This window comes from Somniosus microcephalus, chromosome 5 (genome assembly GCF_052327205.1).
Source record: "Somniosus microcephalus isolate GS21.2 chromosome 5, FLI_Smic_1.0, whole genome shotgun sequence".
Lineage (NCBI taxonomy): Eukaryota > Metazoa > Chordata > Chondrichthyes > Squaliformes > Somniosidae > Somniosus > Somniosus microcephalus.
The window spans coordinates 279,875,721-279,896,723 of record NC_140991.1 but is presented as its reverse complement, the minus strand read 5'-3'; the positions used below and the strand labels follow the sequence as shown (position 1 = coordinate 279,896,723).

General features: G+C 48.4%; 1 protein-coding gene across 2 annotated transcripts in view; it reads left to right on the top strand.

Moving 5' to 3' along the window:
• Nucleotides 1–21,003, top strand: part of ropn1l (rhophilin associated tail protein 1-like) — a 99,840-nt gene that overhangs the window by 14,952 nt on the left and 63,885 nt on the right. For both annotated transcript variants that reach the window (XM_085989006.1, XM_085989005.1), the window contains exon 4: nucleotides 6,944–7,105. In XM_085989006.1, coding sequence (XP_085845132.1) covers nucleotides 6,944–7,105 — 162 coding nt within the window. The remainder of the gene's footprint in view (nucleotides 1–6,943; nucleotides 7,106–21,003) is intronic.

Here is a 21,003-nt window from a genome sequence, read left to right as displayed (position 1 = left end):
CCAAGAAATCTTGTTCGCTTCAGAAATCTCATCGTCTTCATTTTCCATCACACTTTTCTTTCCTTGGATTCAAAACCGTCTCCATTATTTCATCATCACTTAGAGAAGTTGCTGTTGTGCATTTGCTATCTGCATCAACCCACTGCTCAATATCACTTTCACTGAGGTGATGTAGAGGGTTTGCTGGGCCTACATCTTTCACCATGTCAGCCATTTCCATTACTGCAGTCTTCCGCGGACGAAGATTGAACCCACGAAATTCCTCCTCTGAAGAAGAACCTTCAGCAAACATTACAGAAGGCCACAATTTGCACCAGGCTTGTCTCAAAGTGTGACCTTTCACCAATTTCCAGGAACATGCAACATTAAAGATGGCATCTTTAAGATTGTATTCCTTCTGAAATGCCTGAATACCTGTCTTGTCATCTTGGCTTATCAGTCTACGTAGGAAGTCTTTCTTGTAATGACACTTGAGATTTTGGATAACGCCCTGGTCCATGGGTTGTATGAGAGAAGTTACATTTGGTGGCAAATAAATGGTGAAAATATTTCCAGAAACCAACTCAGATTCATGCGGATGGGCTCTACAATTATCCAGCAATAAAATGCATTTGCTATCTTCAGGTTTCCTTATTCTATGGAAATGTTCCCTCACAGATGGAACAAAAGTATGATGGAACCAATTTGAAAAGATTTCCTTATCCATCCAAGCATTTGCTTGAGCTTTGTACTCAACCGGTAAGTGCCTCACATTTTTAAATGCACGGGGATTTTTATACTTCCCAATGACGAGAAGTTTAACCCGGTGTGATCCAGCAGCGTTCGCACATGTTAGCACGGTTACACAATCTTTATTTTTCTTGTAACCTGAAGCATTAGCCTCACTAGCCCCAGCAAGTGTTGATTCTGGCAAAAACCTCCAAAATAAGCCAGTTTCATCGGCATTGTATAGCTGTGCTGGCGACAAATCATGTTGCTGCACAATCCGATTGAAATAATCACAGTATTCTTCTGCGGCGTCGTGATCAGCTGATTTCTTCTCCCCGCAAACATCGAGTCGTCGTATCCCATGCTGTGCCTTGAAGCACGATAGCCATCCATCAGAGAAAGCACACTTGTCAGTGAGCTCCATCTTTGCGTAAAAATCCTTCGCTTTTTCGATTAGCATGGGTCCGGCATTCGGAACACCCTCTGAACGCTTCAGAGCAAACCACTCATAAAGCACGGTATCCAGCTCTTCAAGCTTAGGCTTACGACGCGTGCGCCGTTTCTCTATACTCTTAGATGTCTCCGAGCTTGCATAAAACTTGAGTAGCTTATCCTTCTGCGCTTTGATGTCGTACATTGTTGATGAACCGATTTTGAATTCTTTCATAATGTGCATACGCTTCGCTCCCATTCCTAGTCATTTGCATATATCAATTTTCTGTTTTAAAGTTAACACCACTCTCTTCCTTTTGGTTGGATCAACTTTTGGGATTTCCATAATGCAGTCCAATGAGTTGCAGCAGCGTTGGAGACACACAGTACTGTACTGGAACCCCAAAAAATGGCAGATCAGAAGAGGCTACCGGCAGCGTGGGAGAGTGAGACTCCTGATGCAGGGTTTCTGAGGTGTTCCGACTTCCGATAGCGCCAAGAGGCCGAGTAGTGGCAGTTTGTAGAACCACCCCCACTGACGAACTCGGCAACCGTTGGAGACTCGGACTCGGAACCGGCAACATTGCCAGTTACTGAGGCGCTGTTTTCGGGGCGTGAATTCTGCCGGTAGAGCGAGGTTTCCGGACATATAACCTCCGGTTAAACCAAAGTTTCCTGTAAATGGCTGTTTTTCAGACTGGAGGATGGTAGACAGTGGTGTTCCTCAAGGGTCAGTGCTGGGGCCACTGCTTTTTTTGATATATATAAATGACCTGGATATTGGAATACAGAGTAAAATTTCTAAATTTGCCGATGACACCAAACTTGGGGGTGTGGCAAACAGTGATGATGACATCAATCGACTGCAACAAAACATAGAAAGGCTAGCAGAATGGGCAGTCAAGTGGCAGATGGAATTTAATATAGAGAAGTGTTAGGTGATGCATTTTGGCAGAAGGAACAGGGAGAGGCAATATACACTTAATGGCACAGTTTTAAAGAGTGTGCAGGGACAGAGGGAGCTGGGAGTTAATGTGCATAGGTCCTGGAAGGTGACAGGACATATTGAGAAAGTGGTTAACAAAGCATATGGGATCTTGGGCTTCATAAATAGAGGTATTGAATACAAAAGTAGAGAAGGTATGCTGAATCTTTATAAAGCGTTGGTTAGGCCACAACTGGAGTATTGCATCCAGTTCTGGCCACCACACTTTAGGAAGGATGTGAAAGCCCTTGAGAGGGTGCAGAGGAGATTTACCAGATTGGTTCCGGGGATGGGGGATCTTAGCTACAAGGACAGGTTGGAGAAGCTGGATTTGTTTTCATTAGAGCAAAGGAGGTTGAGGGGTGATTTGATAGAGGTGTACAAGATTATGACGGGTTTGGATAGGCTAGACGGGGAAAGGCTGTTCCCACTAGTTGATGGTACAAGGACTAGGGGACACAGATTTAAGATTTTGGGCAAGAGATACAGGGGGGATGTGAGGAAAAACTTCTTTACACAGCGAGTGGTGAGGACCTGGAATTCGCTGCCGACGGACATGGTGGAAGCGGAGACACTCAATGTTTTCAAGGGGAGACTGGATAGGCACTTGAGGGAAATAAACTTGCAGGGCTACGGGAATAGAGCCCGGGAATGGGACTGACTGGATTGCTCTGCAGAGAGCCAGCATGGACTCGATGGGCCGAATGGCCTCCTTCTGTGCCGTTATGACTCATATTAACACCAGTGCATCCACTATCTCTGCAGCTACCTCTTTTAAAACCCTACGATGCAGGTCGTCAGGTCCAGGGGATTTGTCGCCACATAGTCCCATTAATTTCTCCAGTACTTTGGGGGAAAAATTGAGTCGTGCCACCTTTGGGGCGCTAACTTCGCTGGGGCGCTAAAATTAGCACCCCCGCGGCCGAAATTGAGTGGTAGCGCCCCAAGAGGGAAACGAGGTGCTAATGCAAGTGCCCCGCCTCCATCTTGGGGCGCTACGAGGGAATATCACATCGCACCACAGTATTGCAGGCCTTCCTCCCCTTCTTAAAGGGGAGAGGCCTTGCGCAGCGCGACCCGGGGCCCAGCTGGGCCACCGGGATTGGAGTGCCGACAAAAGAGCTCGGCACTCGAGAAGTGCCGGGCTCATGGAGCGCAGCCGGCACTCTGCGGGGGAGGAGTGCTCAGGAGGCCAGGGACGGCAGCGGAGGCAGGTGCTGGCAGGCGGCCAGCAACAAAAATGGCCGCCCGGCACCTCGCCTTTAAATAGCGCCGCTCCGACCGCAGGTAGGCCCACCTGACCCCGTTGGACATAGCGTCCAGTGGTAAGTCGGTGCTACCGAAGATCACGGTCGGGGCACGAGCGGGGCGCTGCGCATGGCGATGACGTCATCGCAGCGCCGCAGGGCGCTAACAGTTACCGCCACCGATAACCTCCCGCTGAATTTCGCAGGAGGCATTGGCGACGCCGCACCCGGGAGCTAGTTGCTTTACGCCCCGTGGGAGGCACAAAGCAACCAAATTTTTTCCCCCTATGTCTTTACTTATAATGATTTCTTTAAGTTCCTCATACTCTCTAGATCCCTTGGTTCCCTGTTATTTCCAGAATGTTTTTTGTGCCTTCTACCGTGAAGACAGATACAAAGGGCTGGATTTTGTCAATGGGGACGTGATTGAGGCGGGACTCCCACTTTTTGGGTTGTAGTCCCGCCTCCATCGATTTGTGGCCAACCCACACAATTTTCCCTTGATTGACCTTGTTGAGCCCACCCAGCGGGCTCAGCAGGCCAATTAAGAGACACCCAGTTACAGGTGACGTCAGGGATTGACATTTCATCTGTCAAGAGCTTTTGATAGATGAAATATCAGCGTTTGACAGCTCTGTGAAGCTGTCAAACACTGACAATCTGACTTCTAACTTGAGTCCTTCTCCACAGACTCAGTTAGAAATCTCTCCAGAACAGAAAGCAGAATGCTGCAACTTTTGACAGCTCGCGGCCATTCTGCTTTCTGTGCTGGTGAGATGAGGGACTCCCGAGACCTGAATGAAGGAAGCCTGCACTAGTAAGTAAAGGTAAGTAAAACTTATTTAAACTCTTTACACACACCAAACACACTTACCTCTGCACTCATGCACCCATCACTCACCTGAACACTGGACATCTTGAACCCTTCAGCCCAACGGTCCGCCTCACTAACTTGGTGTGGTTTGGAGCTGTCGGGCAGCCCACACTTCAGGGCTAAAAATAGGGATTAGGCCAAAAACTGCCTGTTAACTACCTGTTAACAGGCAGTTAATTGGCACTAATCCCCTTCCCGCCTCGGGGAGGCGGCTCCCAGCACAGGTCGGGTACCCACCTCCTGGGAAATGGGTTGGGGGCGGGAAGGATTCGTGCCCCCCAATTCTGCAATTTTTCCCCCACTCCCACCTCCAAACCCGCCTCCACGGGGCTTGGAAATTCGAGCCCAAAGTATTTGTTTAATGTCTCTGCCGTTTCCTTATTGCCCATTATAATTTCTCTTGTCTCTGCCTCTAATGGGCCCACGTTTACTTTCACTAATCCCTTCCTATTTACATACCTATGGAAACGTAAACAATCTTTTTATGTCTCTTGCTAATTTACTCTCATATTCTTTTATCTTATCAATTTCTTGGTCCTCCTTTGCTGAATTCTAAAATCCTCCCAATCCTCAGGCTTACTACTCTTTTTGGCAACATTATAAATCACTTCCTTTGATCTAATAATATCTTTAACTTCTCTTGTTAGCCATAGTTGGACCACTTTTCCTGTGGGGTTTTTGTGCCTTAAAGGAATGTATATTTGTTGTAAATTATGTATTCTTTAAATGCTAGCCATTGCTTGTCTACCATCATACCTTTTAATGTAGTTTCCCAGTCTACCTTGGCCAACTCGCCCCTCATACCTACGTAGTTTACTTTGTTTCGATTGAAGACCTTAGTTTTGGATTTAACTAAATCACTTTCAAACTCAATATAAAATTCTATCATATTATGGTCACTCTTCCCTAAAGGCCCCTTTACTACAAGGCTATTAATTAACCCTTTCTCATTGCACAATACTAGATCTAAAATAGCCTGTTCCCTAATTGGTTCCTCAACATACTGATCTAGAAAACTATCTTGTATACATTCCATGAATTCGTCCTCCATACTATGACTGGAAATTTGGTTTGCCCAGTCTATATGTAGATTAAAGCCCCCCATGATTACTATATTTCCCTTGTTACATGTGCCTCTAAATTCCTGATTTATACTCTATCCTACATTACAACTACTGTTTGGGGGCCTATAAACAACTACTGTTTGGGGTCTTTTCTATCAGTTAGTGTCAACCAAACTACAGATTATGTACGGCTTCACTAGTCCTCATTTTGTTCTGAAGTATCTTGTTTTGCCTCGCTGGGCCTGGCTGGGTTTTGGCTCCTTATGAGGTCTAAAGTTGAGCAGTACCTGTTTTTTCAGCTGTAGCTTTGAATTGGGTGTTTGACAGCACACTCACATTTTATGTATCCAACACTGAGCAAATTGCTCCCAAATTCGCTTCAGGTTTGGAGGGTCGTTTCACTCTGGCACCTTCAAAACCCAATCTGAGTTGGAAGGCATTAGTTAGCATTGCAATGTCATGACCTTTACATGTTGAAACAGGAACAATAACTTGCATTTATCTAACGCCTTTAACGCAGAAAAACATTCCAAGGTGCTTCACGGAGGCATAAACGGGGGGAAAAATGGATGAAAGAGCTATTGGGAGGGGTGAGGTAGGTTTTAAGGAAGGTCTTGAAGGAATAGAGGCAGATGGGGAGGCTGAGGGATTCATGAAGGGAATTCAAGAGCATGCAGCTTAGGTGGCTGAAGGTATGACTTCCACTGGTGGGACAAAGGGAGAGGAGACATCACAATGCAAGCACACAAAACAGTTTGGGTTAGTCTTGTAGCCATTAAAAATAGTTTTAACATTGCCCCTCCCCCAAGAGGGAGCACCATTGGTGAACCTTATTGAGAGCAACATTGGCAACATGAGCCTCTAATTTCCTGATTTATACTCTATCCTACTGTTTGGGGGCCTATAAACAACTACCACCAATGTTTGGGGGCCTATAAACAACTACCACCAATGTTTTCTGCCCCTTGCTGTTTCTTAGCTCCACCCAAACTGATTCTACAGTACTTCTTAATTTTCGGAAGTAAGATCCTTTCTCTCTACTGCCTTTATCCCATCCTTTATCATAAGGGCTACCCCTCCTCCTTTTCCATGTTGCCTATCTCTTCTAAAGGTTAAGTACCCTGGAATATTTAGTTCCCACCCTCGGCAGAATACTTGAGATGCCTTTCAGGGCTTGGGGAGTCATGGGGACTCAAAATTAATGAACATTGGTGATGTTTCCCAATCCTGAAGTAGGTGCTCTCTATCTTCATTGCCAGAATTTCATTTCTAAATTTAGGACTGTTGTCAGGTAGTTCTTCTTTAAATGGAGAGTATTAAACCGATAGCTAGGAAGAGTGGTCAAGGCCAGAATATTGGACTTGTTAAAGAAACTAGATGCTATAAAGGGATAAGATTAAGTGGGCTGAAGGGCCTGCTTTCTCTGAACCTATCGTGTGATTAATGAGAGCACGTCAGTAGAGTAAAGGAATGTTCCTCCTTTCTATTTTATGCCCAAGAGATGCATTTGCAGTAGTTGCTTTAGATAGCTATTAAATGTAAGCTGGCCTTTGGTTTATATGATTTATAAAAATGTTTAAATGCTGCTATACTGAAAATCAGTAATAAAAAGCGCTGTATTTATGTACCTTAGCTCTCGCCAAAGAAATATGTTGAAGAAGAAAAGTTGGTGGAAAAATGGAAAGATCTAGGTTTGCCAATCCAACAACTGAAAAACATTCTGCAGTTGGGCAATTTTGAGGATGAGATTGAGTGGCTGAAATTCCTGGCGCTTGCTTGCAGTGATTTGGGTGGGGTATGTATACCTTTACAAACTGTTTAAAACTACGCAACTACTACCACAGACCTTAAATTTACAAACCACTGAAGTTACAAACCAAATAGTCAATGAAATATTCATTGTGTATTAATAGAGCATGGTATTGTACATTATTTGCTGCATTTCTCATTTTCTCCGGTATTATGTTGTACTAATACATAAATATATTAGTGCAGAGCTCCAATATGTAGCATGAATTGAAGTGATAAATGTGCTGTCTGTAATAAAATTATTAAGTCATTAAGTATAAAGTCATCTGTGAGGCTTCTCTGAAAGAGATTGCCAATTTAGTGTCAGTCACTACTAAATTATAGGCCCTTTAATGTTGTGCACCAAAGACTAGGTTGAGACGGCCAACATCACAGAATCACACAGAATCACAGAAACCCCACAATGCAGATAGAGGCCATTTCGGCCCATCGAGCCTGCACCGACACATATCCCACCCGATCCCCGTAACCCCTACACCAACCCCACCCTATACCCGTAACCCCACGTATTTAATCCCCCTAACATTAAGGGTCAATTTATCATAGCCAATCAACCTAACCCGCACATCTTTGGACTGTGGGAGGAAACCGGAGCACCCGGAGGAAACCCACGCAAACACGGGGAGAATGTGCAAACTCCACACAGACAGTCACCCGAGGCCACCCGAGGTGTAACATTCATTACACTAAAGACCTTGACAGCCATCAAGATGAAGCGAATTTTAGAACAGGTCTTAAATTCCAGCCCGAAGGCCAAAGAAAGTATAGTTGCCACTCCTTAGTCCAACAGCCGCTTGTGTTTATATAGGACCTTTTAACGTAGAAAACATCTCAAAGCATTTTATGCAAATCGGAGAAAAATAAATAAAAGGAATAAAAGAACTGGTGCCAAGTCATGGAGGCTGAATTTTGTGGCCTCCCTCCCTAGCAGTAGGGCCCCGGAAAGGGAATGGAAGAATTTACTGCCCCGTTCCTGCTGCCACTGTGGCTGTCTCCATTTTGCCGGGGTCCTCCGAATAGGAGGCCCAGGCGACCACCTGAAGGGGTTTGCACACAGCAGATTCAGATATTTAATATGGTGTCCTATGATGTCAATAGGAATGTGATAGATAGCTCCGTGGGGGACTTCAGAGATGATGGTGTGGGTGCAAGAAGAGAAGCCATTGCTGGAGACACGCTGGCTGTCTTTGGGCAGGTGGAAGTGCATCAACACAAGGGCGGTCCCACAGAGCTAGACAGTAGAGCAGAGGAAATGAATGAGGATGTGTGATCAACCACAAGAAATGCTACGAAGAAGGCAAAGAGGGATAATGCGCTTCAGCCACAGTCACGGAGAATGTAATTTGTGACTGGCCAGAGTGGTCATGGTGCTGTAAGTAAGGCCAAAGCTGGACTGAAGGATTCGAATAGGGATTTTTGCGAGGTGTGCATGGAGCTGGGAACTGCATTGACTGATCATAATTTGGCACCAGTTGTTCCTGATTTGACAGCTTGTGTCAGAATGTTGGATTTGCATGTTAGAGGGTATTCTTCTGAGTTCAGGACCAATGCACATTGTTATGCCAGTTCTTAATGGACAACTTGAGCTTGGCTCAGTTGGTGGCATTCTCACCCGAGTTAGGAGGTTGTAGCTTCAAGCCGCATTACACATTTGAACACATAATCTGAGATGACATTTAAGTGCAGAACTGAGAGAATGCGGCATTGTTTGGGTTGCTGTCTTTTGGATGAGACATTAAACCTTTGCAGATGGATGCAACCTATTCAAAGCAGAGCAGGGAGTTCTCCCAGTATCCTGGCCAGCATTATTCCCATAACACCACCAAGAACAGATTATCTGGCCATTTATTCATCTATTTGTTGCACCTTACTGTACACCAATTTGGCTGCCACGTTTGCCTTGTGCATTGCTTATAAAGTGCTTTGGAATGTCGTCCTTAGGGAGTGAAGGGTGATATGTAAATGCAAGTTTGTTTGTTCCTCTCTCTGTCACATTGTAGGTAAAAAGAGTTTAGTGCGAGGTTAAACAATTTGGTGTCCTATGATGTCAATAGGAATGTGATAGATAGCTCCGTGGGGGACTTCAGAGATGATGGTGTGGATGCAAGAAGAGAAGCCATTGCTGGAGACACGCTGGCTGTCTTTGGACAGGTGGAAGTGCATCAACACAAGAGCTTATTGTTTCAAGTCTGCCTTAGATATTCTCTTGGGTACAGCATTGTTTTTCACCCCTGGAAGCAGTCCAACCGTCTTCTATACAAGAGCATGCCCATGCTGCCCAATATCTAATTATATGATGGGGTAATCCAAGGATGGAACACTTAGACTCCTCATGGTCTGAACTGGACATTGTGTCCTTCTCATGCGCACTCACTTTCTCCAGTTTTATTTGAAAGCATACTGTGAAACACTTAGCGAGATGAGGCCAGATACAAATCCATGCCCATCTTTCCCGCAATTCCATGTTTGAATCCCTCCAATCAGATTTCCGCCCTTGCCACAACACCGAAACAGCTCTCATCAAAGTCACAAATTACATCCTTTTTGACTGTGACAAAGGTAAACTATCCCTCCTCGTCCCTTTAGACTTGTCTGCAGCCTTTGACAAGGTTGACCACTCCATCCTCCTCCAACGCCTCTCCGCTGTCATCCAGTTGAGTGGGACTGCACTCGCCTGGTCCCTATCATTGGCCCCCTCCTATTTCTCATATACATGTTGCCCCTTGGTGACATCATCCGAAAACACAGCGTCAGTTTCCACATGTACGCTGACGACACCCAGCTCTACCTCACTACCACTTCTCTCGACCCCTCCATGGTCTCTAACTTGTCAGACTGCTTGTCCGACATCCAGTTCTGGATGAACAGAAATTTTCTCCAATTAAATATTGGGAAGACCGAAGCCATTGTTTTCGGTCCCCGTCACAAACTCCGTTCCCTAGCCACTGACTCCATCCCTCTCCCTAACATTAGTCTGAGGCTGAACCACTCTGTTCGCAACCTCGGTGTCATATTTGACCCTGAAATGAGCTTCCGACCACATATCCGTAGCATAACTAAGACTGCCTGTTTCCATAACATCGCCCGTCTCCGCCCTTGCCTCAGCTCATCCGCTGCTGAAACCCCCATCCATGCCTTTGTTACCTCTAGGTGTGACTATTCCAACGCACTCCTGGCTGGCCTCCCACATTCTACTCTATGTAAACTTGAGGTGATCCAAAACTCGGCTGCCCATACCCTAACTCGCACCAAGCCCCGTTCACCCATTACCATTGTGCTCGCTGACCTACATTGGCTCCCGGTTAAGTAACACCTTGATTTCAAAATTATCATCCTTGTTTTCAAATCCCTCCATGGCCTCGCCCTGTCCTATCTCTCTAATCTCCTTCAGCCCCACAACCCCACAAGATATCTGCACTCTAATTCTGCCCCCTTGAGCATCCCTGATTATAATCGCTCAACCATTGGCGTTTGTGCCTTCTGTTGCCTGGGCCCTAAGCTCTGGAATTCCCTGCCTAAACCTCTCTACCTCTCTTTCCTCCTTTTAAGACGCTCCTTAAAACCTACCTCTTTGACCAAGCTTTTGGTCACCTGCCCTAATTTCTCCTTATGTGGCTCAGTGTCAAATTTTTTGTCTTATAATCACTCCTGTGAAGCGCCTTGGAGACGTTTTACTACGTCAAAGGCGCCATATAAGTTGTTGTTAAACTCCTTTATGTTACAGACAGACAACAAATGCAATCAAATCACAAATTGATTCAACTAACCTTAGAACCCTCCTCTCGAGAACAAGAAAAGTAATTAAAATACACCACACTATCCCTATTGGTGGGCTCACTTAACTTTTTCTGGTCAGCCTTTCCAATTCTGACTGGCTCTGGGCTTGAGATCAACGGGTTTCCCCTCACCAGACCAGGATCCCTCCCCAGACCTAGCTGGGTGGAGACAACCCCGTGTGTCTCTTCTCTTTGCTCTGTGTACCCAGGTTGTCCCTGTGACTTCTTACTTGTCCAGTGATTTGCCAATAGATCTGTCGCTAAAAGCAGCTACTCTTCCCTTGGGATGCGGTTTTTATTAAAAAATCTCTTGTTCTCAAAATGAATAGAAGGAACCAGGCTTACTAGGCTGAGGATGAGACAATTGAAAGAAAGGACTTCCATTTAGATAGCCTCTTTCACGACCTCAATATGTTCCAAAGCACTTCACAACCGATGAATTTGTTTTGAAATGTAGTCACCGATGTTCTGTTCCAATTCGAAGATTGAGCTTCACGATTTTGGTTTCAACACCAGATGGAGCTGTCAAACATTTTGGCCTAGAAATTCAGTTGGGCGTGCCAGCCGTTAGCGCCTTAGGAGGAGTAGATCTCGAGCGCTAGGCGCTTAGCGCCCGGGCGCAGCGCGATCTGCGCCTCGCCCCAACTTCAGTACACATTAAGCGCCGGCGCAAAGTCTTAGCGCGCGCCCTGCTGCGCGCGCAGATCATGACGTCATTTACTAGTGCAACGCCCTTTGTGCGCCCCGAACCGGAACTTCACTCGCGCCGACCCATTGTGCGCCGGGCAGCCCTAACGACTGTGAAGTGGAATGGTACACAGCCGAGGCGGGCCGCGGGGAGCGCTAATTAAAGGGCACTTACCCTGCACTATAAAGGGCAGCCATTTTGCAGCATTCACTCTTGTGCAATGGTTTTTTGGAGAGAGACCAAGGAGGAGAGCTTACTGGTTTGGACCAACACTAGGACAGGTATTTTTGGCTCAGGCCAGAGCTTAGCAATTATCTTTGCCTTCATTGAGAGCTCATTGTTTGCCAGCATATAATGGGGGCTGCATTGGGTGCCAACGCTGACTTTCAGCCTTATGCCAGAAGGGCTTACAGACGCCGTGAGAGAGTGGCAGCCCTGGCTAGACGCAGAGGGGGCAACAGGCGTCGCCAACTGAGGCCTTACCCACCCAGGGTATACCGCCAGCAGTCCTCCTATCTGACCATGTCTGCCGCGATGTGTGTAAGGAGGCTGCGATTCAGAAGGGAGGTGGTTGCAGACATCTGCCAGCTGCTTCAGAGAGATCTGCAGCCACAGCTGATGCACAGGACGTCTCTGTCGGTGGCAGTGAAGGTGACGGTGGCTCTCAACTTCTATGCCACCGGCTCCTTCCAATCCGCTGCTGGGGACATCGCTAACATCTCCCAGTTCGCCGTGCATTGCTGCATCCGCCAGGTGACCGAAGCCCTTTTCAGAAGGAGACATCAATTCATCTCCTTCCCCATGACCCTGGACAAGCAGCAGCAGCGTGCAGTGGGATTTGCAAGAATAGCGGGCTTCCCCATGGTGCAGGGCGCCATTGACTGCACGCATGTGGCTTTGCGGGCACCTCAACGTACAGCTGGTGTGTGACCACAGGCAGCGCATCCTAGCTGTCAATGCCCGCTTTCCAGGCAGCAGCCACGATGCCTTTATCCTGCGACAGACAACTGTGGCTGACATGTTCCAGGCACAGCCTCCCCCAAGAGGATGGCTTATCGGGGACAAAGGCTATCCTTTGTGTACCTGGCTCATGACCCCGCTCCGCGCGCCCACGACCCTTGCTGAAGAGGCATACAACGAGAGCCATCAAGCGACTAGGAACATCATAGAACAAACAATCGGCGTCCTCAAGCAACGGTTCCGCTGTCTCGATCGCTCCGGGGGAGCCCTCCAGTATTCGCAGGACCGAGTCTCCCAATTCGTCGTTGTTTGCTGCATGCTGCACAACCTGGCTATCCGCAGGACTCAGGCACTGCCACCTCACGTTGGACCCCCACCTCGAGGAGGAGCATGAGGAGGAGGAGGACGAGGAGTACCAGCCCAGGAGGGAGGCACAAGGTCCAAGGGCCGCCCGTCGGCGGCTTATTGAACGTCACTTCTAGGCCCCCTGTCAGGGAATGGCTTGTGCCAATGAAAGAACATGATTGCAGCCGCTCCGCAAGCCCTCAGGCGGTTAAGGCAACAAACACTTCAAAGATCAAACATGGACAATGTTAATAAATAAAATGCTTTATTGTACAAACTCAGGGCCCTTCCCACATGAAAACCAAAAACAGACGAAACCCCCAAAAAACACTCAAACACATTACTCGCTCCCGCAACCTGGAGAGGATTAACAAAACAGTGCAACTAAAATGGCCGTCATCCTCGGACTTCGTAAAATACAAACATCACATCCTCGGCCTTCAAAAAACAAACATCCAATTCTCGGCCTCAAGAAACAAACACAACTGGCCACACATTCGACTTTTTGGCCCGCTAGGGCGATGCCTTGGCCATCTTTGTGTGGCCCCTGCCCGCCCTGCTGCTGCTCCTCAAAGTAAGGCCATTGGCTGCTGCAAGGCTGGGGGCAGGCTCCAGAGGGGCACATGTCGTGACGGCAGATGCCCTTGGGGGTCGGCCTAGTCGAGGTCTGGCCGTCGAGCGGGCGGCTGTTGAATGCTGCAGCTGTGGCTGGCCAGCATCAGTCGCTGCAGCAGCTCCTGGCAGCTCCACTGGGGGAGTGGCAGTGGCGGCTGGAGGAATGGGGGCAAGCTGGCGGATGGCAGGCGCTCGCTGGTCGCCTGAGACACTGGCACTCGCCCGGGCCAGCACTGCAGCATGCGCACCAATCTGCCGAGGGACAGACCGCTGTGCTGCTGCAGCGCGCCGGGTGCCCTGGCGATGCCTGGCTGACGCAGCGAGCGTGGCAGCAGTGAGTGCCCGTGTTGACCTGTTCACTGACCTCATCAGAGCACCCAGTGACTGCACGGCACCACTGATCAGCTGCCCACTCGCTGCCTGAGCTGCCCCGAATGCCGCACGACTCGCTGCCTGATCTGCCCCGAATGCCGCCCAACTCGCTGCCTGCTCTGCCCCGAATTCCGTCAAACTGATGGCCTGTGAGGCCCCGACGTCGGTGACACTCCGAGAGAGGGACTCGATGGCCTCAGGCAACCGTGCCACTACCCCCATGAGCTCCGTGTGCCGGCGCTCCGAGTCCGCGGACAAGTCCTCGAGGCGTTCCATCTCCTCGGCGAAGACCATCTCCGGACTGGAGGCCGGACTCTCCCTCTGGGGAGAAGGCCGCCGAGCTGGCCGACCCTTCCTGCGTTGCTGGAGGCCACTGGGCCCAGCAATTGGACTCCCCTCCGACCCTTCCCCCCTCTGGGGAGAAGGCCGCCGAGCTGGCACCCCCCTCCCGCGTTTCTGCAGGCCGCAGGTCCCATGAGCTCCCCTCCCCTCCGACACTTCCGCGACGCTCCCCTCCAGGGAAGACGTGTCCCCTACATTGGCATGGGTTGCCACGGCTGAGGGTTCCCCTGATGGGCCGCCTTCCTCTTGCTCCTCCTCCTCTGAGGGGCTGTCACTGGCAAGTTCAGGGACCTCCTCCTCACCATCTGAAAGCAGGAAGGCACAAGAGTAGCTTTTGAGTGAGGAGAGGGCATCAGCGAGGGATGCATGAGTGGTGGCATTCAGCGCATTGGTCGGACAGTGGCAAAGGATGTAGATCTGATGCGCAAGTGGGACGAGAGAGGTCCAAACGTTGATGTCCTTACCATTGGTGCCCAGAACAGGGTCGGCATCTCCACATGCAACGGGGCCAATCACCCGGGCACCCATGATGCGCTCCACGTGATGTTGCAGCTCGGTGAGCAGCTGGATCTGGGGTCGGCCTCCCCCGGTCGCAGTGCGGCTCTTCTTGTTATTGGCCAGCTTGGCCTGCAAGAGAAAGGACGGCCTCTAAGTACAGTGTCTCGCCCTGATCTTGTGTGCACTGCCTCCCATGGTGGAATAGCCTGGCCAGTGTGTCGCCCTGATCGTGTGTGCACTGCCTCCCATGGTGGAATAGCCTGGCCAGTGTGTCGCCCTGATCTTGTATGCACTGCCTCCCATGGTGGAATAGCCTGGCCAGTGTGTCGCCCTGATCTTGTGTGCACTGCCTCCCATGGTGGAATAGCCTGGCCAGTGTGTCGCCCTGATCTTGTATGCACTGCCTCCCATGGTGGAATAGCCTGGCCAGTGTGTCGCCCTGATCTTGTGTGCACTGCCTCCCATGGTGGAATAGCCTGGCCAGTGTGTCGCCCTGATCTTGTGTGCACTGCCTCCCATGGTGGAATAGCTTGGCCAGTGTGTCGCCCTGATCTTGTGTGCACTGCCTCCCATGGTGGAATAGCTTGGCCAGTGTGTTAAGTGCAGAATGTGCAATTGAGGTTCATGCCTGTCCCATAGCTGCTGGATGAGGGCTGGTCATTAGGGCTTTCAGGTCCCTTTGCCCATAATGTGAGGTGCACATGCAAGGATGAGGAGGTCACTGGAAAGGGTACTCACCCTGACAATCCGCGTGAGGTCATTAAACTTTTTGCGGCATTGGACACCGGTCCTGGGGACCTCGCTGTTGGCTGACACCTTGCTGGCGACATGCCTCCAGGCTCTCCGGTAGGCGCGGACCGGCGCCTTCCTGCCATTGTCCGGGTACAAAATATGGCGCCTCTTCTCCACACCACCAACCAGCACACTCAGATCACGCTCTGAGAAGCGCTGCGCTCGTTCACGGGCCCTCTGCATGGCTTCAGGCGCTATTTGGGTCCAGCAGCAGTGTTCAGGCCTAGCTGGAGGGCTCCACTATCCAGGGCGTGGCAGCAGACAAAGTCGACCCTTCCCCCTTAAGAGCTGGCCGGCGCCAGGGTGTCTGCTGTCAATCACGAGATGGCCGCACCTGCGCTGCGCCCGGCCTGGGCGCTCTCGCTCAGCACCTCCGGCTTAGCGCCTAAAGAGAGGCGTCCAGCACCAGTTTTAGCGCTCGAGCAAACTCTTAGGGCGAAGCTAATGAATATCGCAGAAGTGGCCTTGATTTGGCGGCGGGCGCAAACTTTAGCGGCCGCCCGACTTTAACGCCCCAAAAGTGGCTACAATGAATTTCTAGGCCTTTATATTTGTAGTTAGACATTTACTGGAGGACTGCTAATGTTGTACATTGTTTAAAAAGGGAGGAAGGAATAGACCGAGTAATTACAGGCCAATCAGCCTAATCTCGGTGGCGGGCTAATTATTGGAAAAAAATTCTGAGGGACAGTATTAATCGTCATTTAGAAATCCACGGATTAATCAAGGACAGTCATCATGGATTTGTTATGAGAAGGTCGTATCTGACTAATTTGATTGAATTTTTAGAAGAGGTAACAGGTGGGTCGATGAGAGTAGCGCGTTTGATGTAGTCTGCATGGATTTTAGCAAGGCTTTTGACAAGCACCCACATGGCAGACTAGTCAGAGAAGTAAAAGCCCATAGGATCCAAGGGAAAGTGGCAAGTTGGATCCAAAATTGGCTCAGTGGCAGGAAACAAAGGGTAATGGTCGACAGGTGTTTTTGTGACTGGAAGGTTGTTTCCAGTGGGGTTCTGCAGGGCTCATTACTAGGTTCCTTGCTTTTTGTGGTATATATCAATGATTTAGACTTCAATGTAGGGGGTATGATTAAGAAGTTTGCAGATAATACAAAAATTGGCTGTGTAGTTGATAGTGAGGAAGAAAGCTGTAGACTGCAGGAAGATATCAATGGACTGGTCAGGTGGGTAAAAAAGTGGCAAATGGAATTCAACCCGGAGAAGTGTGAGGTAGTGCATTTGGGGAGGGCTAACAAGGCAAGGGAAAACACAATAAATGGTAGGATAGTGAGAAGTGTAGAGGAACAGAGGGACCTTGGAGTGCATGTCCACAGATCCCTGGCGGTAGCAGGACAGGTAGATAAGGTGGTTAAGAAGGCATAGAATCATAGAATGGTTACAGCACAAAAGGCGGCCATTCGGCCCATCAAGCCCGTGCCGGCTCTCTGCAAGAGCATTTCAGTTAGTCCCACTCCCCCGCCCTTTCCCCGTAACCCTGCATTTTTTTTTCCTTCAGGTACTTATCCAATTCCCCTTTGAAAGCCACAATTGAGTCTGCCTCCACCACCCTTTCAGGCAGTGCATTCCAGATCCTAATCACTCGCTGCGCAAAAAAGTTTTTCCTCATGTCGCCTTTGGTTCTTCTGCCAATCACCTTAAATCTGTGTCCTCTGGTTCTCGACCCTTCCGCCAATGGGAACAGTTTCTCTCTATCTACTCTGTCTAGACCCCTCATGATTTTGAATACCTCTATCAAATCTCCTCTCAACCTTCCCTAAGGAGAACAACCCCAGCTTCTTTAGTCTATCCACATAACTGAAGTCCCTCATCCCTGGAATCATTCTTGTAAATCTTTTCTGCACCCTTTTTAAGACCTTCACATCCTTCCTAAAGTGCAGTGCCCAGAATTGGACACAAGGGGCTGGATTTTCATTCAGAAGTCGGGAAGGAGGCGGGACTACAACTTTCGGGTTATAGTCCCGCCTCCATCGAGATGCGGCCAACCCACGCGATTTTCACTTGATTGACCTTGTTGAGCCCGCCCAGCGGGCTCAGCAGGCCAATTAAGGGCCACCCGGCAACAGGTGACGTCACAGACTGAAATTTCATCTGTCAGGATGTGTTGACAGATGAAATATCAGTGTTTCACAGCTGTTTGAAGCTGTCAAAAACTGACAGTCTTACTTCTAACCTGAGTCCTTCTATGCAGACTCAGTTAGAAATCTCGCCGGCACTGAAAGCTGCAGGCTGTCACTTTTGACAGCTCGTGGCCATTCTGCTTTCTGTGCCGGCTGAATGATGGACTCCCGAAACCTAGAGGGAGAAAGGCTTAAAAGGTAAGTACAGGTAATTTAAACTTCTTTACACACTTTTGACACACCAAACACACTTACCTTTGCACTCATGCACCCATCACTCACCTGAACACCGACATCTCGACCCCTCCAAGTCCTTCAACCCAGCGGCCCGACGACCCTAACTTGGCGTGGTTTGGAGCCGTCGGGAATCCCACACGACAACCTTCAAAATAGGGATTAGGCTAAAAACTGCCTGTTAACTACCTGTTAACAGGCAGTTAATTGGCACTAATCCCTTCCCGCCTCGGGTCGGCGGGTCCCAGTGCGGGGCAGGTACCCGCCTCCTTTGAAACTTACATGGAGGCGGGTTTTGGGCGGGATGGTGTCGGGACCCCCGAATTCGGGATTTTAGCCCCCCGCACGCCTAAAGCCCGCCTCACGGCACACTGAAAATCAACCCCAATACTCCAGTACTCCAGTTGAGGCCGAACCCGTGTTTTATAAAGGTTCATCATAACTTCCTTGCTTTTGTACTCTATGCCTCTATTTATCAAGCCCAGGACCCCATATGCTTTTTTAACCACTTTCTCAACCTGCCCTGCCACCTTCAACGATTTGTGCAGTTATACCCCCAGGTCTCTCTGTTCATGCACCCTTTAGTTTATATTGCCACTCCTCATTCTTCCTACTAAAATGTATCCCTTCGCACTTTTCTGTGTTAAATTTCATCTGTCCCGTGTCCGCCCATTTCACCAGCCTGTCGATGTCTTCTTGAAGTCTATCACTATCCTCCTCATTGTTCACTATACTTCCAAGTTTTGTGTCATCTGCAAATTTTGAAATTGTGCCCTGTACACCAAGTCCAAATCATTAATATGTATCAAGAAAAGCAGCGGTTCTAGTACCGACCCCTGAGGAACACCACTGTGTACCTTCCTCCAGTCCAAAAAACAACCTTTCACCACTACTCTCTGTTTCCTGTCACTTAGCCAATTTCATATACATGCTGCCACTGTCCCTTTTATTCTATGGGTTTCAACTTTGCTGGCAAGCCGATGATGTGGCACTTTATCAAACGCCTTTTGGAAGTCCATCAACCGCATTGCTCTCATCAAAATGATGTTACTTCATCAAAAACTCGATCAAGTTAGTTAAACACGATTTGCCTTTAACAAATTTGTGCTGGCTTTCCTTAATTAATCCACACTTGTCCAAGTGAGGATTAATTAAGGAAATATATGGGATACAGGATACTTTTCTTTATTAGCCGAGGCATAGAATATAAGAGGCAAGGAGGTTATGCTTGAACTGTATAAAACACTAGTTAGGCCACAACTAGAGTACTGCGTACAGTTCTGGTCACCACATTACAGGACTGGTGTGATTGCACTAGAGAGAGTACAGAGGAGATTTACAAGAATTTTAGCTATGAGGAAAGATTGGATAGGCTGGGGTTATTTTCTTTGGAACAGAGGAGACTGAGGGGAGACTTGATTGAGGTGTATAAAATTATGAGGGCCCTAGATAAAGTGGACAGGAAGGACCGATTTCCCTTAGCAGCGAGGTCAGTAACTGGAGGGCATAGATTTAAAATAATTGGAAGAAGGATTAGAGGGGAGTTGAGGAGAACTTTTTTCACCCAGAGGGTGTTGGGGTCTGGAACTCACTGCCTGAAAGGCTGGTAGAGGCAGAAACCCTCATCGCATTTAAAAGATACTTGGATATGCACTTAAAGTGCAGTAACCTGCAGGGCTACGGTCCAAAAGCTGGAAAGTGGGATTAGGCTGGATAGCTCTTTTTTGGCCAGCACAGACACGACGGGCCAAATGGCCTCCTTCTGTGCTGTAAATTTCCATGATTCTATGATTCTACAGTTTCAAAGTCAAAATAAGGTGAAACAAGCAGCAAATTACAAGGTAGTACTTTTTTAAAAAATGTAACCTCTTCTAACCTGGCTCATTAATACAGCTGTTGATTATGTACTATAGTTCCCCAAATGATCCTGATTACAGATTGCCACTGTCTTGTACAACATAATTTCCATGGAATTTGTCATTTTTTCAGTCCTTATCAGATGGACAACTTGTTATTCGCAGCAGGAATCAGAATTTTAATAAGCACAACGTAAGGATAATTATTCTGTGCAGGGGGGAAAGGAGGAGTTGATATCTTGTTCATTGGAGGGAAGGTGTGTGGGGGGGGGGCGCCGGTGGAGGTGGGGGAAATCTTGCATATGGAGGCTCATGGCGAATCCTTATTTTAGATTTAGCTTTGGATTTCCTGAGCTAAAAATTCTCTTTTGGTTCAGTACAAAGGTGTTCACCCCATCCACTCTGCAAGTCTCATCCATCTTTTTTATTATCTCATTTTGTGTGGGAAAACACCCATTCAGTTCTCATAGTTGCTCCTCATAGATCATTGTTTTAAGACCCAATGTTGGCCATTGCTTGTGTGGCATGTTCAGAATTTGGTTAAATAGAACACCTTTTTTAATGATCTGATATAGAACCTTCATGTTTGCTAATTTAGTACAAACATACATTGCCTTACATTTCTCTACTTTCTACAATTTACCATTCAGCAGTCTGACTTTTCCACACCATATCCTATCTACAGTGAAACCATCAATAAATGTTGTGAACAGCGAGGGGCATCCCAAAACTCCGCCCTGAGGGAGTCCACCAGTCAAGCTGCCTAATGTCACCATTGAAATGATCTTCTCGAACCTATTCGTCCAATTAGTCATCCAATTTACAGCTTCTTGGAACCTCTGTTACAAATAGGTACAAGTGGGACTTGGAAAAAATCTGCTAATGTCAGGTCTTGACTGGGAACATGCTTGTGTCGTATTTGCATATATAGCAGATCCTCATTTTAGCACACTATTTGTTAAACAGTATGGCCTAGAAATTCATTGACGCCACTTTTGGGGCGCTAAAGTGGGGCGTCCGCTAAAGTTTGCGGCCGCCGCCAAATCTATGCCACTTCTCCGATATTCATTCGCTTCGCCCTACTAGTTCGGGCGAGCGCTAAAACTGCTGCTGGACGCCTCTCTTTGGGCGCTAAGCCGGAGGTGGTGATCGATAGCGCCGAGGCCGGGCGCAGCGCAGGTGCGGCCATCTCGTGATTGGCAGCAGACACCCTGGCGCCGGCCAGCTTCAAGGGGGAAGGGTCGACTGTGTCTGCTGCCACGCCCTG